General features: G+C 40.8%; 1 protein-coding gene across 1 annotated transcript in view; it reads left to right on the top strand.

The window, feature by feature from the left end:
- Nucleotides 1-18,842, top strand: part of TMEM135 (transmembrane protein 135) — a 176,611-nt gene that overhangs the window by 147,740 nt on the left and 10,029 nt on the right. The window contains exons 7-10 of the mRNA XM_015832112.1: nt 227-268; nt 1,690-1,836; nt 7,193-7,262; nt 17,064-17,231. Of these exons, the coding sequence (XP_015687598.1) occupies nt 227-268; nt 1,690-1,836; nt 7,193-7,262; nt 17,064-17,231 (427 nt within the window). The remainder of the gene's footprint in view (nt 1-226; nt 269-1,689; nt 1,837-7,192; nt 7,263-17,063; nt 17,232-18,842) is intronic.

Genomic DNA, 18,842 nt, shown 5'->3' with positions numbered 1-18,842 from the left:
CGTCATTTGGAATGTTTTTTTTTTGTCCTCCTGTTTGCATTACATGTGTTCTTGAAAAGTTATAACATATAATAAAAACCCTGTAACTGCAGACATATTATCCTAAGCTGACTGACTGGAAGTCTGTGAGAAATAAGTTCTAAGACTATGATGTTGTAAATTGCCTCTATAGTGAGGTTGTTCTTGGTTACTCATACCCCAAATATGTGATTTTTTTTTATTTCAGGAGCAAGGATGGTTTGAAAGGATTTACATTCTCCGCACTAAAGTAAGCGAATCCAAGCAAATCTCTTCTTAATAGCCTGACCAACTCAGATGGAGCGAAGTTTTGTGCAAATTTAATCTGGTGCACAAGCAACAACCCAACCCAAATGACAGAATGTGGCCATCCAGAAATGGAGTACCAGAGGCCTGGCAAAACCTGTCCTCGAATCGTAATGTGAATGTCACCAAACCACAGATATGATGCTGATTGGGTTTGATTTAAATGAAATCAGCTTTAGTTTTCCAGCCGGGCGTATTTTTTGGATTGCATCTGTGTCACTGCACTTAGAGAACACGTAGAGCCCAAGATTATGGATGGGGAAACAGGGAAAATTAAATAGTATGCAAGGCACATATATTTAAATTGCTTCTCAGAGGTGCTGAGGCTGCTCATAAATTTTCAAAAGACTAGGAAAATCTCTTTTGGGGATTCATTGGCATTGATATTTGAAGATCGGCAATATCTAAATTCGACAAATAAATATTTTGTGGGTCAGGGCTAGAAGCCCAGAATTTCATTACAGGGAGTCCTCAGTTTATGACCATAATTTAAGCCTGGCACTTACAATCCTAAGTTGTGCCACTCATTAAGTGGGTCACGGTGCAACTGTCCCCAATTTTGCAATTTTTTTTGTGGCAGTCATTAAGTCAATCTCTGCATTCTTTACAAAACACCACGCTCATTAAGCAAATCCGTTCTCTGCAGTGAGCATTTTTTTGATGGAAACCAGAAGTAAATGCCAGTTTTGCCAAAATAAATCATAAATGGCAGTGATGTGACCACCGGATGCTGCAAAAAAAAAACCATAAATGCAACCTGTTTGCCAAGGTCCCAAAATGGGATCACACGACCATAGGGTTGGAAGCATCAAAACTTTGAATCTGGCTTATAAGCAGCCCTTGGGAGATCACTAAGTTTGAATAGTCACTAAGCGACAGACCATAAATCAAGGACTACCTGCATTATGTTCCCACAACACTCTCTCTCTTGGTTACCTCATTTCTATATTGGATGGCCACAATATACAAAGTTGTTATGACTTCACACAAAGTGATAAAAAAAAACCCAGACGTTAATATTTGTACATGTTTCATATATAGAGAAGTACATTCTTTTGTTACTTTCCAAACTGTCCTGTTGTCATCGGTGGTACATTTACAATAGAATATTAAATCTTGTAATAATAAGCTGGGTTCCCTATTTTTAAAAAAATAAACACATCATTTTGTGCCTATGTAAATCTAACATATTAGCAAAAAGCTAATATGTCCAACATATTAGCAAAATGTTAAAAACCTTACCATAAAAGTTTCAAACTGTAAATATCCCGTTTTGTTATATAATTAGAAGCAGTTGCAAATATATGTTATAAAAGGAATAAAGGAGCACAGGTAGCTAATAAATGTGTTCTGTTTTCTTATCAGATTCATTGTAGGGAAAGAAGAAATTCCCACCCATTCGTATGTACCAGAAGGCGCTTTTGTAAAGCGAGAAAGAAAAACAAAACACTGCAAAGATATAACACAACAAATGAATTTTATTGCTGCAACAAAAAAAATTGTGGATAACATGTGAGTGCAAAACTTTTATCCTTGGTAATGTCTTGTTTTATCTGTACATTATCTTGTGCAATTATAACCTTACACTGCTTTTTTTTATATTGACCCCAATATTTGTGCTGATTACCTGAAATATTTACATATCTCATTCTGCCACCGTTATATACACACAGAGGAACCCATTCTGTGCATGCGCACATCGTTCCATTTATTCATGTTTACTTCACAAATCTGTCAGGGATGGCCTTTTTTAGAGCAAGTAATGAGTGTACATTGCACATGAACAATTAATTGATTGATTTTCTGGTTTTTTCAGTAGTAATGCCTCAAAAGATCACATGTGGTTTTTAAATTCCTTTTGCAATTCTTGCCCCCCCTCCAGTTTTGTTTTATACTTGATTGTATCAGGGGGCTAGAATACAGTGAATTGTCTTGAATGGAAAAAAATTACCACTCATTATTTTAATTAATGAACATGGCAGTTAGTTGCCAGGGAGCAAGCAGGTGATTCATATCTAACCTTTCTGTTATAAATGGTGCACACAAAAAAGAAGAAAATGAATGGTAAACTGTACAATTATAATTAAATATTAAAGCAAACACATTAAAACATATTTACAAATAAGAAATAGATAGAAATCCATAGTGAAACTTACATCAACAAAGGGATCTTAAAAACCGAAAAGGTGATCTTGCCAAGTGGCAGGAGATCGACAAATCTAATATAATGTGGCCCTTTTTCAGCATGAGATTTGATCAGATAGCTTTGTTCTCACATCTCATCAAGTAGTGTTCTGAAGATGTCTGGGCATACAGAGGGGTCACTCCCCAGAGTCTTACCATACAGTTAAGGTCACCAAGATTTTTGATAGAATCACCCAGTTCCAAGTCAGTGAGATTTTAGGTTACCACCAGCACTTTCAATTATATCAGAAAATGTGAGGTAAATGAAACTTCTGATATTCTCCCTTCAACTGTTCTTGATTCAAAGTTGAATAGAATAGAGCTGGAAGGGACCTTGGAGGTCTTCTAGTCCAGCCCCACACTTAAGCAGGAGAACCTATACCATCTTAGACAAGTGACTGTCGAGCCTCTTCTTAAAAATCTCCAGTGATGGAGTGCCCACGATTTCTGGGGGTAAGCTGTTCCACTGGTTGATTGTCCTCACTGTCAGGAAGTTTCTCCTTAATTCTAGGTTGCTTCTCTCTTTGATCAGTTTGCAACCATTTTTTCTTGTCCTGCCCCCTGGTGCTTTGGTGAATAACGTGACCCCCTCTTCTTTGTGGCAGCCCCTCAGATACTGGAACACTGCTATCATGTCTCCCCTATTTCTTCTTTTCTTTAGACTAGTCAAACCCAAGTCCCGTAGCCGTTCTTCATATGTTTTAGTCTCCAGGCCTTTGATCATCTTAGTTGCTCTTCTCTGAATTTTTTTTCCAAACTCTCAACATCTTTTTTTGTGATATGATGACTAAAATACATTCTGGGCTGGCTAAAAATTTTCAAACACTTCTTTAAAAATAGCCCCACTATTATAGAATAAGGGTAGGGTAGAATGGATAGGGACAGGGACAGGAATAGAGCAATGCTAATATAGTTTAGTTATTGATCAGTTAACAGGTCTCTGGGAATGGGCCTAGTTGGCATACTTCTCCAAACTATGGAACCCTCTATCTCCGTATCCAGAACTTTGGCATCTAAGTTCAGGATTAAATCTAGAAGCCATCCCCAAGTTTATAACCCTACTCAAAGGAACTGGGACCTCTGTTCTTTAGATTAAGTTTTAATTTCTTCCCCTTCATTCACTTGTTGACATCAAGGAATGATTTAGATCAGACAGTCAAACGCAAGGCCCGGGGGCTGGATGCGGCCCGCGAAGTGGTTTCAAGTGGCCCGCGAAGCCATCCTGGAAACAGTGAGGGACCGGTCCCTGCTGCCTTGGCCCTGGCCCAGGCTGGCTGGAAGCCAATGTACAATTTTGTGGTGGCCATCTATGCTGAAACGCATCCAGTCTTAACTCCACAAGGCCATCTAGAAACAGTGAGGAACCAGCTCCTGCTGTGTCGGCCCCATCTCCTGGGTGCATGCTGGGGAGGTGTCACCCTTTGTGAGGAATGAAGAAATGGACCATACCTTGGCGCTTGTCCCGGTCCCACTCCCTTCTGCCAGAGACCCTCAGATCTGTCCCACTCCTGCCCAGGCCCCCACAGGCACCCTTGACACGAACGATGTAGAGCTGGCCATGCCCACCCAGTAGGCCACACCCACTCTATCCACACCCACCCAGCAGGCCACACCCACCCTGGCCACACCCACCCGACCCCCCAAGGGCAACCGCAATGCTGATGCAGCCCTCAATGAAATTGAGTTTGACACCCCTGATTTAGATGCTGAACGGCTACTTTGGTTTTAGATGGAAAAATTAGGTTTGGGGTCAGGTCTTTTCAATTAAAGGACCCAATTGGTCTTCTATAATTTGAGAGCCACTTTGGTCTGGTGGTTTAAGGCACCAGGCGAGAAACCAGGAAACTGTGAATTCTAGTCCTGCCTTATGCATGAAAATATGGCTGGGTGACTTTGGGAAGTTACTCTTTCTCAGCCCAACTCACCTCACAAGGTTATTGTTGTAGGGAAAATAGGAAGAGGTAATCCTTGATTTATGACCACAATTGAATCCCAATTTTCTATTGGTAAACAAGACAATTGTTATAAGTGAATTTTATTTCCATTTTTTAACCTTTATTGCCGCAGTTGTTAAGTGAAAATCTGCATTTGTTAAGTTAGCAACGTTGTTGTTAAGTGAATCTGGCTTCCCCACTAATTTTGCTTGTCAGAAAGTCACAAAAGGTGATCACGTGACTCCAGGACACTGCAACCGTCATAAATACATGCCAGTTGCCAAGCATCCCAAATTTTGATGATATGACCATGGGGATGCTGCAATGGTTATAAGTGTGAAAAATGTTCCTAAGTCACTTTTTTCAGTGCCATTGTAACTTTGGTCACTAAATCGAGGACTACCTGAATTAGGTACGTTTGCCATCACGTGGGCTCTGAAGTAGAATGGAAAACCTGAAGTAGAATGGCTCTAAAGCAGTAGGGAGCACCAGCCAGTAACATTTTACTCTTGCTAGTTTCCAGAGCAGAAGAAAAAATATGTCAGATACATTTTACTGTCTAAAATGTCAAGATTCCTGGTTTTTCCTGGTATATTTCCTTGAATGAACCATCCGGTGAAGTTCCAGAAATAAAAAAGACCCAGTGTTCCATTTTTAGTAGGCTGAAGAGCTCAATTTGGTACATGTTTGGATTAATCCAGATAAGAAACTTTATTCAACAGCAAATTACCCAAAGCATTACAAAAAGCTATCACTACCCAGTCAATAGCTCCATCAGCTCCATCAAGAAAATCTCTCACTGCTGGGATTTTTTTTAAAAAAGTCCTGACCATTCAGCAAACAAGGTGAATAAACCTCCTTTGGTATTTCTAATGTCCCATTTGCACATGTCCCAAAAAACCATTGAGTTCTTAATCCTAATCCTCTATCATATTTCTCTCCCATATGTTTCCTTTCAGATATAGCTAAGTCTAAATGTCTGTAACTTGATCATGTCCTCATTACCATTTTTGCTACACAAACGGACCTGATAGATGATTTATGACTAATATGCTTTTGCAGCACATAATTCAAAGCTTCCAAAAATATTTGGCACAGTATGAAGACTGAGCAATGTTGTTTTGTGCTGCAGCTACAAAAATATTTGAGTGCAAGAAAATTTTCATTTCTAGAACCGGGATCAAATTGATTTCCTTGTAATTCCAGCTGATAATGTCTAACAACTGGATAGCCTTCCCTGAAGTATTTATCATTTTCAATTCCTCTGCCAGTTTTCTGCCATAAAACTGCTGGAATCCCACATGACAGATTTGCACATTTCTAACGCTTATAGAAAGTGAAGTCCTGTGAACTCGGAAGAATATAAATTTGGCAGGCTATATACAGATTCTCTGCTGGAACTGGAAAGGCAAATATATAATCTCCCAACTAACTTTGTGCCCTTTCTCTGTGATATTTCTTCAGGGAGGTGTATAACAGTGCCAAACACATTCCTGGCTACCTGCAGATCTCTCAGCTGATGGGGTCCCTTTTCCCCCCATAAAATTAACCTAGAAATGAAGATTGGGGTTACATGGTCTTTAGAGCGCAGCTGTAAGATGTCACTGATATTTTTTTTTTCCTGTCCAGGATGATTGTGTTGTTTGCAAAAAGGTTCTGATGGCCAAGTGAAGGCATGAGAGAAAGTCCTAGTCTATTTTTGTTGCGGGGGGAAATGAACGCATACATATTCATACATTCCTGCACTGCTATTTTTAAAAAAAGACGCAGAAGGAATTGATGTTGGAATTAGTAATAAGGCTGAAAGCATAGTTTTCTGCTCATAGGCTGCATATCGGAGTCAATATAGTTCTTAATAGCAATAGCACTTAGACTTTTATACCGCTTTACAGTGGTTTTACAGCCCTCTCTAAGCAGTTTACAGAGTCAGCATATTTGCCCCCCGACAATCCGGGCCCTCATTTTACCGACTTCAGAAGGATGGAAGGATGGGTCAACCTTGAGCTGGTGAGACTCGAACTGCTGGCAGTGAGCAGTGAGTTGATCGAATCCTGCTTTTCTTATGTCCTATAGGTGGGTTTCTTTGTTATATCCCAGTGGTGGCGAACCTATGGCACGGGTGCCAGAGGCGGCACTCAGAGCCCTCTCTGTGGGCACGTGCGCCATCGCCCCAGTCCTGGGCCTTCAGCTGGGTTTTATAAAACGTTTTTGCTTTAGGCCTCCGCTGCCGTGGGTGCAAAAAAAAAAGGTTCAATCAATCAGTCAATTTCAACTTCTTGTGGGAAAAAAAAGATCTTGCAAAGTTGGAATTGATTGATTGAACTTTTTAGTCCCACCCTGTCTGTTGTTACCACCGCAGCCGTGCCCACCCAATGGGCCACACCTACCCAATGGGCCACACCCAGCCAATGGGCCACACCCACCCAGCACCCGACGATACATAAGTGGGTTTTGGGTTGCAGTTTGGGCACTCGGTCTCTAAAAGGTTTGCCATCACTGTTATATCCCATTGTGGGTTCTCTAGAACAAAGCTTTTGCCTTTATTTGTATAAGTTGTGCTGCATTTTCAAAGCTTACCTTTACAGGTATCTACATCTAAGTATCGTAAATAAAACCTTGGTAAATACAAATAGTGAAGGACTGATAGGAGAATTCTTTGTAGGTGTTGGAGGAAAAAAGGAACATATACGGTACCTGTGGAATGCAGAAGAAATCTAGAGAGTCAACACATGTTTTATTTGCTTTTTCAGATGCAAAAATGGTCCCAGGCACAGATGCTGTAAGCACTATGAAGATAATTGCTTCTCATATTGCATTAAAGTGAGTCAACACTAACCCTTCCATTCGCAGAGAGCTATCTAAACATTAACAGGGAAATTACAGAAGCTGATGAAAGTTGTGATGGAGTTGTTCCCACTCTAAATCCTCTATCTGTGGTTTAGAAATGGATATGGTGACCTAGGACGAATGTTAATTATACACGATTCTTGTCAGACAATCTCTCAAGCCATGTCCTTTTGTCTTAACAGATTAGGTGGATATCGCAGTTGTAACTAGTAAACCACAGTTTATGGCAGAGATAGGCAATAAACAAAACACAGGCAGTCCTCTTTCATATGCCATGAATATCACTAGCCGATTATTTTTGCCTCCAATAAACACTCAATACTTGATTTACAAATTCTGCTCTACTGTTAGTGAGATAATTGCATCACCATAATGCCCCCTGAACATATGGATCCATGTATGGTTCTAAGCAGAAAAATGGATGAATTCCTGAGATATAGTTCATTGTGTTGCAGAAAACCCACCAGATGCAGGCTCAATATCATAGTTGATTAAACTGTGGTATGTAAATCTCATCTTGGTATGTTAGCTATGCGTCACCTGCAGCACATGAGCAGAATATATAGACTAAAACTGCCTTGTGTATGATTATCAGCTTGGCTAAATGAACACATGATCTTTAACAGCTGTCTGCAATTCCCACGGAAGTAAGTGGGGTTGTGCAGCCCTTATAGATGGCACTGGGCTGAAGTGCAAGACACCAGTTGTGCACACAAATAAAAATGTTGTGTGTATTGCCCTGTTTACTTCCTTTTTTTACTTCTTTCTTCTACACAAAAAAGTCTGATTCATTTATATGTTAGCTGCTTAAGAATGCAAGTTAGATTATTGCTTTGGTAAACTTTGGACAGTCCATAGATCAGGGGTGTCAAACTCGCAACGTCACGTGATGTTTTGTGACGTATCGTGACTTTTTTTCCCATTGCCGGCAATGGCGTGGGCACGGTTTTGCCATGACGCATCCGGCCCGTGGGCTGGCAGTTTGTCACCCCTGACATAGATGCTGAGAGATGAATTGGATTGCAATAAGGAGTTTGCAATAAGCATGCCTATCTTATATTTTATACAGGTAATCCTCGACTTACGACCAGTTACTTAGCGATCTTTCAAAGTTATAATGACCCCCCCCCTCCAAAAAAGATATTTATGAACTGGTTCCAAAATTCCCTCACTCCCCACGGTCATGTGGTCACATTTCAAACCTTTGGCATGTGACCCACATTTATGGCCATTTGCACATGACCAGTTTACAGTATTTCCCCGCCCCTCCCACAAACAGGGTTTACTTCCAGTTTCTGGGAAAAGGGTCCCATGGCAAACAATAGCTTCACTTAATGACCGTGGTGTTTGCTTAATAACCACCACAAAAAAGGCGTAAATTCAGGTTGGTTGCCTGTGTGACCCACTTTACAACTGTCATGATTTATGATCATAATTGGTAGGCTCAGTAATGGTTGTAAGTCAAGGACTACTGTAATTCTAGGTGCCTTAGCGATGCCTTTCAAAAGAATTCTTTTTCCCAATAACTGTCTCATCTTCTTTTAAGTTTTTCCTCCCAAAAAACCAGGACACATTTAAACAATCTCTTAGAGCGGGGTATTCAACCTTGGCAACTTTAAGACTTAGGGACTTCAACTCCCAGAATTCCTCGGCCAGCCATGCTGGCTGGGAAATTCTAGGAGTTGAAGTCCACAGGTTTTTAAGTTGCCAAGGTTGGACACCCCGCCTTAGTATAAGTTGAGTAGAGATTTTATCCCTCATAACACTATAGCCACAGGACAAACAAAATGGCTTTCCAGCCTTGATTATTTTGAGGCATTTGCTTGATTGCTGTGATGGAGAAAATACTGGATTGTTAACAATTGAAGTAACTGTATTTTTTTTGAAGTAAAGCATCAGGTTGTTGTTGTTAATTGTGAAGTCGTGTCCGACCCATCGCGACCCCATGGACAACGTTCCTCCAGGCCTTCCTGCCCTCTACCATCTTCTGGAGTCCATTTAAGTTCACGCCTACTGCTTCAGTGACTCCATCCAGCCACCTCATTCTCTGTCGTCCCCTTCTTCTATTGCCCTCAATCTTTCCCAGCATCAGGCCCTTCTCCAGTGAGTCCTTCCTTCTCATCAGGAGGTTTACACTAACAGGTGCAGTGAACTAGCAGCTTCTGCAACTCTAGTTAGAGCATTTTTTTTGGGTGACCACCCTCCTTAAGCAAGCATCTTCAAAAGAATGTTGCTTTACAAGCGACTCTTTCCTTTGGGGCTGCTGTTGCCTTGTAGGTGGAAGAAACAATCCATTAGTATCAACGGTAAACTCTTAAAGTGAGTGAAAAGCGAGATCTTGTGTGTATTGACTAATTTAATCATGCCCAGAAAGTATGTAACAGATCCCACATACAACCGTTCCCTCATATCAGCTCAAATATTGGGAATGTGCTATGCTCAGCAGCTCAAGTTAGCAGCATCCATACAGCTGTGTCTCTCTCTATGCCAGTGTTTCTCAACCTGGCTGTGGAATTCTGGGAGTTGAAGTCCACATGCCTTAAAATTGTCAAGGTTGAGAAACACTGCTCTACGCATTGGGACAATTGTTTTTTGAAGTCAACCTGTGAATGTAGTTTAAAGCTAATGGGAGAAAATCCACAGTTGTTGCTTACAGGAAGAGCAATCGTTGTCCAGGGGTAGAAATTATTCTTGCCCAGAATGTGATTAGTAAGTGTTTTCTTTCCATAACTGCAGGGAAATTATTTTGGCTGGAATTTGATTAGGATAAGTGGGCACACCTGCTTCTACTTGCTTTGGTGGGACTCCGGCAGATTTTAAATTTGGATTTTGAAAGTAATATTTATTGGGCAAACTGGCTTTTGAAGGAAAATGTTTTATTTGCCCTGTTATTTCTTCCATTCAGAGTTAAGTGGTTTGGTTTTTCAACAGTAGGTTAAAAAAAATAATAAACCAGCCTATGGAAGACAAGATGCAATTCAGTAGCTTGGACATTTTGACAAAGTGGGTTTGTTGAGTTTTTGTGCTGAGCAAGTCTTTTCTACTTCCTGTGTGTCAGCTCTTGTACCGTAGCAGATTACAACCAGCCACATACCCAGTACAATCCAAACATCTAGTACTCAACACAAGAGGCTGTTGTTGGTCCGCTTTAGTTGCAACTTACGCATTGACTTCGTTCACAATAGTCTGTTTTAAGTCTCACGTAAGTGGGCTTAAATTTCATTGCATAGGCATATTTTCATCAATTACTTCCATCTTTGCTACCCGCACACACTGGCCTGTTTAATCACACCCAAAATTCTTGTACCCTGACCTTGTAAAGTAATACACCGTAATCAGCACTATAAATAAATCATCAAGATTTTTTAAATGCTCTGTTTAAAAATAGAAGACAACCTCCCTGAAAGTCAAGAAATTGAAAGGGTCATTGTAAGTGGTGTAGTGTGTTCCCTTTCTCACAATAATCAACCAAGTCCTTTGGGAAATCTTGAGCAGGACAAGAGAGAGAGTGTGTGTCTACTCTTGTTATTTCTCCCCATTCATCGATTCTGGAGTTTATGTACCTCATGATCCCTAAAAGACTTGGATCTTCTTTATCCTTGACAACTTTGCTGCCCGTCTGATTCTAACAGGACTGGTAAACTTGGAGTTCCTAAGAAGTCTGTGCCACTTGTTCTAGCAGGTGATGTCATCAGACATTCATCTGTTTGTACACTTTTCTTGTTAGCTTGGACGTGTTGTGAAGTACAGGATTAAAATTTCCATATAAGTTGGAAACTGGATAGTCCTTCTTTGTCCCTGATTCTGGAGGCCACACCTGATACTTATCCTTTGAAGTCATGGTTCTTTTGGAGGCTGGTGTCCCTACAGTCCTGTCCATTGTCCCCAGGATCATTTGCAGCCTCCCTTTTTCCTTTAAAATCTTCTCTTTCCTAGGAGTTGTTTTTCATTTCTTACTTCTTTGAAGAGCCTGGAAGCTGTGGTTCAGGCACATCTGGACTGCCACATGTTGAAAGCGGAGTGTTTAAAAGGAAACCTGCCTGCTTATTTATTACTTATTGGTTCAATTTATATGCTGCCCATCTCGCTGTCCAGAGTGACTCTGGGCAGCTTAAAATACAATTAAAAATAGAGATATAAACACAATTATAAATATAGGAAGAATTACAATTACAAAAATTAAATAGATGTAAGAGCCACGGACTCACCCGGAACAGGGGTGATGCCTTCTTCATGTTAAGAAACTGTAGCCAAACGGAATCCTGGCAGTGTTGGCCTTTCTGGATTAATGGCCTTATTTTATATTAATTGAGGCAAAAAAAAAATCAGTATTTTAGGTCATTTCCTTCTGGTTGGAAACATGTGGATTGTGATTTTTAGAGGAAGACCAGCAATTCTGATATTTTTCTAAGGCGATCTTTGGACGGAATCGGCAGCAGCTGTTTGCTAAGGAAAGCCTGATGTGGTTTTATTTTCTTAATGGAACAGTTGCCTCTTTATTCTGGAAAGGATAGCTACTAGCAGTTTTTCTAATCTGTCATAGCTTTTCTTCCTGCCAAAGAGGTTGACTTGCCATTGCTGTACTTTTTTATGCGTCACATTTTTCTGGCATTCCCTCCTTCACCAGTGAACAAAGTGGGGCAACCTATAATTGACCCCTTTCTATCTTTAAGTACTCGAGAAAATTTTATTATTCTAGTTAACTACGACAAAATAAATATTATTTTAGAGACATTGGATCGGATTGAAAAAAAATGTGTGGGTTTGTGTTGTTTTGTTTACTTCTAGCAATTGCGCCTAATCAATTAACTGCATTTTTCTAATGCTGGAAGAGAAAAGTACATTAAATCTCTTGCACAAGACAACACGTTCCTTCCTGCCAGCCATTTAAAATGTCTTGGCTAGAGGATATAAAGAAATAAAATCAGATTGTGCTTCACACAATTGGTAGAGAGATCTGATGTCCCCCAGAATATCCAGGTTCTTCACCTTTAACTAACTGCCTGCTAGTTGCATTAAGTTGAGTGAAACTCACAATCTTTGTACAGGTAGTTCTTGACTTACAATGGTTCGTTTAGTGACTGTTTGAAGTTACAACAGTACTGGAAAAAAATGACATGACCATTTTTCACATTTATGACCGTTGCAGTATCCCCACGGTCATGTAATCAAAATTCAGATGTTTGGCAACTGGCTCATATTTATGATGGTTGCGTTGTCCCAGGGTCACGTGATCCCCTTTTGTGACCTTCTAAACAAGCAAAGTCAATGGGGGAGCCAGATTCACTTAACAACCATGTTACTAATTTAACAACTGCAGCAGTTCACTTAACGGTGGCCAGAAAAGTCATAAAATGGGGCAAAATTCACTCAACTTTTTTTTTTTGCTTAGCAACAGAAATTTTGGGCTGAATTGTGGTCATAAGTCAAGGACTACCTGTATTCTAAATGAATTTGTGGTCATCCAGTACATTTAGATGGAGAAAAGTAGAGGTTCCCCCTATCCAGTTGTGTCCAATTCTAGGGGTGTTGCTTGTCTCCATTTCCTAGTTGAGGGATCCAGTTTTTTTTAGATAGGAAAGAAATTAACTCTGCAAAAATACTAATTTCTTTAAACTGTTTTTACATGTACAACTTTTATCTGCATTTGGGGTCGAAAAGGAATTTTCCTTGAGGTTAATGACTCTGAAATTGTTTTGCCTTTTTCTTCACTGTGTGGCTTGGCTCCGTTTAGTAGCTTGAGTCATCTGGAGCTGTTTGCTTTCTGATAAGTTGTACTATGCTCTTGCACTTAGCCATGTTGACACTAGTTTATGTGTGAGAGAGAAGGGTTTAGAAATCTGATTTGACAGCCTTACAAAGGACTCCTACAGATCCCCAAGAATCACATTACTTGACAGCTAAAAGAAATGTTCAGACTGGCAGGCCATTAGAAAGAGGACAGCAAAAATCTACAATGTTTTTCAAACGTGGCAACTTTAAGATATGCGGATTTCAATTTTCTAGACTTCCAGCCAGCAATTCAAGGAGTTGAAGTCCACACATCTTAAAGTTGCCAAGTTTTTAAAATGCTGCTTTAACGCATAAGTGGAAGGTGGGAAGAACATTCCCGAAAAGCGTTATGGTGTATGGAAATGACATGGAGATACGTAGAGCAAACAGAGGTAAGACAGACAATGACACCAGATGGATGAGTAGACATCTATGATCTTGCCCACCCTTCTTAGCACCTGAGCCTTTTATGGCATTATTGTTTTTGCTACTTGCTGACATCACTGCTAAAACAGGTCTTTCTCCTCCTTGCTCGCAGAATACCGAGTTTCAAGTAAATATGAAATTTTAGACAAACTTCCCCATTCTCAAACAACGTTACTAGCTGCCAAGGTACTAGAAGCAAATGTTCCTCTGTATTCTCAATGAGTTGAGGTCATACTGTGTGAAGAAGTACTGTACAAGAAATAGTCACTTATTCTGAGAGCTGTAAATCTGAAAGGCAGGTGCTAGGTCTGAATAACAAAAGTAAAAATAAAGGTTTCCCTTGTCCAGTCGGGTCCAACTCTGGGTGTATGTGTGTGTGTGTGTGCTCATCTCCATTTCTTAGTTGAGGGAGCCAGCATTGTCTGAAGACACTTCCATCATTATGTGGCCAACATGACTATATGCCAAAACACAAGGAATGCTCTTAACTTCCCACCGAATTGGTACCTATTTATCTTCTTGCATTTGCATGCTTTTGAACTGCTAGATTGACAGGAGCTGAGGCAAGAACGGGAGCTCATCCATCACGTGGCCCTTGGGTCTCAAACTGCCAAGCTTCTGGTTGACAAGCCCAGCGTCTTAACCATTAGGCCAGCGTGCCCCCTTCTAGAGAATAGCATGTACGCGTATTCAGAGCCCTGAAAGTGGACTAGATATTGAAACAAATCATTCAATCCGCTAATTAGCATTGATTGGAACTCTTTACAACACCTAAATCTCCTTTCGCCCTGGTGCAGTGGTTCTCAACCTGTGGGTCGGGACCCCATTTGGGGTCGATCGACCATTTCACGGGGGTCGCCAAGCAAGGCTGTCCACCATTTTTTTTGTCCGCCATTTTTTTTGTCCACCATTTTTTCCCCCCTTTTCCGGCGGGTGCCTTACCTCCCTTGGGCTGGGCCAGCTGGTGGTCGGCCTGCTCCGTCTCTGCCGCTTGCCAGATACGCCTCGGCCGGCGCAGGGGGCGGAACCGCACGTGCGCGGCGCTCCCGGGCAGGGAAAGTCCTCGACTTACGACCGGTTAGGTAGTCCTCGACTTACGACTAGTCTAGTCCTCGACCTACGACCGGTTTAGTCCTCGACCTATGACCGGTTTAGTCCTTGACTTACGACCGGTTGGGGTCGCGGCATTAAAAATGTTGAGAACCACTGCTCTGGTGTATCCCTTGCAAAGTAGTTCCTGAAAGAACTGAAGACTTGAAAGTGTTCGAGTGTGAATTCTAGTTCCTATTCTTTCATAAATATCTTTGTGTTCTGAGTTTTTTCACTTAAACATTGTGGTCTTGGTGCATTCACGCCGATGGCTTTGTGCTCGCACAGACACCACCATTTTGGAACATTCACTAGCCACCTCCAATGGCCTACATTGCACCAGGCTGCCCAAATCCCCTGGTCACATTTCCCCCCCCATCCCAATATTAACTTTGTGAGAAGACTGGAAGATCTTTCTCACCGCAATGTTTCCCTTTCTGTTTCACAACCCGGTAACTGAGGTTTGGTCCACGGGAATGGTACTAAGGAGCAAGAGATGTGACTTTCTGTTTTGAGTGAAACGAATGCCTCGAACTTAAAAGGCCCCAGCGCCACTAAGGCGAAGCAGAGATGAATTGACTGATAGAGCTAATTTGTTTGGACAAATTGATTCACAAGAGAGAGGGGAAATGTAACAGGCTGCTTTTCAGATGCCAGGGAAGGGTGTGTGATGAGTTAATGAAATATTCCTCCAGCTGCTTGTTTTGTAATTTTTATCTGCAGTGCTACCAGCGATTCCATGTAGCTGCCCAAATTACTCCAAGAAAAGGAAATGCTCAAGGTCTACTAAAAATAAATAGCTGAGCTGGGAATCAAGAAGTTCATTCTTCCCCAAGGAGTTATTGAATGTTTGGAGAGTTATGATAGCCTAGAGCAGGGGTAGGCAACCTTGGCTCTTTTATGACTCGTGGACTTCAACTCCCAGAATTCCTGAGCCAGCAAGGCTGGCTCAGGAATTCTGGGAGTTGAAGTCCACGAGTCATAAAAGAGCCAAGGTTGCCTACCCTTGGCCTAGAGCATTCTGTGTAGCACTGGGACAGAGCTGACCTAGGTTCAGATTGTTACTCAGTCCCAACAATGTCAGTTTCAGAGACCTCTTTGGGTAAATCAATCAGCCTCTCCAAGCCTCATTGGCCTCCCAAGATTTTTGTAAAGGTGTCCAAAAAGAGAAGAGCCAACAACAATTTGGAGGTTTCTAGAGGAAAAGTAATGTCAGCCAGTAACTATTCTTTCTCCTAAATTGAAAACTTTGTAAATACAGCATGGTTTCAGATCTATGGCTTCCAGGTAGAAATGAAATCTGTCCATGTCAAGTCTTGACATTAAAAGCGTGTTTTATAATGAAGCTGAAATCAAACCAAATCTTTATTGGGTCATAGACCAACAAATAAAACACCAAAGTCAGCCTTAAATGAGATAAAAGGAAAAAAATGATAGTTATTTCAAAACATCTAAAAAGGGCTAGAGTTCATACAGATAGTTCTCGACTTACAGGGTCACAATGACGCCCAAAATTTCCATTGCTAAACAAGACAGTTGTTAAATGAATTGTACCCCATTTTACAATCTATTTTGGCCCTCTTGTTAAGTGACTCCTTGTGGTTGTTAAGTAAATCACGTGGTTATTAAGTGAATCTGGCTTCCCCCATTGACTTATTTGTCGGAAGCCAGCTGGGAGGGTTTCCATGAGGATCACATAACTTCGGGATGCTGCAACTGTCCTAAACTAAACTAAATTTGCTCAACTCCCAAATTTTAATCACGTGGCCATGGGGATGCTGCAGTGGTCGTAAGTGTGAAAAATGGTCATAAGTGCCGTTGTAACTTCAAACAGTCACTAAACGAATGGTTGTAAGTTGAGGTGTACCTATACAGGTAGTCCTCGACTTACAACAATTTGTGTAGTGACCGTTCAAAGTTACAACGGCACTGAAAAAACTGACTTATGGACATTTTTCACAGTTACGACCTTTCCAGCATTCCCATGATCAGGCGATCAAAATTCAGATGTTGGGCAAACTGGTTCGTATTTAATGACCCTCTGCTGTGTCCCGGGCTCACGTGATCCCCTTTTGCGACCTTTTGACAAGCAAAGTCAATGGAGGAAGTCCGACTCACTTAACAGCCGGGTTACTAACTTACCAACTGCAGTGATTCACTTAACAACCGAGGCAAGAAAGCTCATAAAATGGGGCAAAATTCACTTAACAAATGTCTTACTTAACAACAGAAATTTGAGGCTCAATTATGGTCGTAAGTAGAGGACTACCACAATATACTGTCCAGACTATCTGGGAAATACAAACCAGACTGATCCAATAATAACATTTTGAGATAAAAACAAATTGGAAGAACAAGGGTATTTAGCAAAGAGCGGAAATAATAGTTCCTGGCGAGCACATATTTCAGTTATTCCTTGTGAAGCTCATTTGTGGAATTCCTGACACTGTTTTTCCCTCAATGGCACTTTCTTAATATCTTTTCTAGGGCTTCATTAGGATGTTTAGCGTTGGATACTTGATCCAGTGTTGCCTTCACATCCCATCCACGTTCCGACATCTGTTTACCAAACCATCCCGGCTTCTCTCACTTTTCTACAACAAAGAAAATTTCCAGCTTGGAGCTTTCCTTGGGTCATTTGTCAGTATATACAAAGTAAGTTTCAAAAGTGCTGAAAAATTAGAACACAATTATGCTAAGCTTCCTCATCTGGCAGCAGCTGCTGCCGCTGTTGCAACCTTTTAGTTAAGTACCTTTATTGTTCTGGAGCAGAGTATCTCTTGACGCAAAATGAAACGTGTTATTTGCGAACAGTTTTGAAGGGAAAAAAATATATATATATATATACATACGGTGGCATTATCCAACCTCGTTTTTAACCTAATATGGATAAAGACTTAATGCCCTTTAGTGAGCATTAGAGGGAAATTGGTGGGTTCAGTCAGAAATGCATAACCTCCTTAATAGGGGCAAGGTGGAAATTGACAGGATTTCACTTTCTCTGACCTATAACATTCCATTACTCGGTAAGCCAAGAGGGAAAAAACAAGGGCTGTAAATGAGTAGCGAAAAAATGAGGGTTAAAAAAAAAATAGTGTTATCATGGCTCAGTAGAATAGAAGTTTAGTTAAGTGGTTATTATAAAACCACCCTTAATATTTTCAATTAGCTTTAAAGACTTTATTAAATGCTGCTCAATCCCTCAGTCTTTCAATACAAAACCATTTCCCACACAATTGAAATTTAAGAGATTGGAATGATACTCTTGATATAAAGATCTGCAAAAGGGCACCCCACTGATCAAGTAAAAACAGACAAAACATTAAGAATCATTTTTTGCTATCTTAAGCACTGCTTTTTCTTTAACACAAAGAGAGCTGACTTGCATATCTACATAGGAATTGCACAGCCTAAGCTTTAAATGGAGCAGCTGAGCGAGGTTGAATCATAGAGCTGGAGGGGGCTTCAGAGGTCTTCTAGTCCAACCCCCTGTTCATGGCAGGAGTAAACACAAATAAAAGTAGGGACAAAAGCAAGATCAATTAGGTTCTACAAAAATTTGCCAAACTATAGATTGAAATTGAAAGATTCCAATGTTTAGTTATGGGAACAGAAACATGATTACTGAATCTTTTCCAAGAGGAAGCATAAGAACTATGTGAATAATTCTTTATTCACATTAGCTTACATTTTAATGAATTAATGTTACTAATGAGTTTGGTTAAAATTAATTTTTAATCAGTTTCATTCATTCATTCATTCATTCATTCACAAATAAGGTGGTGGACGCACAAAATGTTCCTTCCTCTTCCTATTTTCCTCACGTAACTACAAATAGGCTTACTATGCAAGCAAGTCCCACTTTCTGTATATGCCTGGGTTGTTGTTTTTTCTCTAGCTCCAGTGCACAGCAAAAGCGTTGCTTTGTGAAGGTTATTTCTTTCTACAAGCTTGTATAGAAATCAAAATAGGCAGAACTGTCCACTCAGCTAATGGATTGACTGAAACGGTAGAACTTCAGACTAGAAATCAGTCGAGGGAATGCTGCCTTCGTGTAAAACAGGGGTCTCAAACTGGCGGCCCGCAGGCCGGATGCGTCACGCACAGGCCACGCCCACCCCGGCTCTGCAAAGGCAAAAAAACCATCACGATATGTCGGGATACGTCACGTGACGTGATCGAGTTTGACACCCGCGATGTAAAATGCCTAATGGCACCTGCATTCTGTTGTACTGGATTATCACTTTTCATCATATTTATTTATGC

This window comes from Protobothrops mucrosquamatus, unplaced genomic scaffold (assembly GCF_001527695.2).
Source record: "Protobothrops mucrosquamatus isolate PMUCROS unplaced genomic scaffold, P.Mucros_1.0 scaffold_305, whole genome shotgun sequence".
Lineage (NCBI taxonomy): Eukaryota > Metazoa > Chordata > Lepidosauria > Squamata > Viperidae > Protobothrops > Protobothrops mucrosquamatus.
The sequence above is the reverse complement of the archived record's forward strand: the minus strand, read 5'-3'. Positions and strand labels throughout refer to the sequence as shown.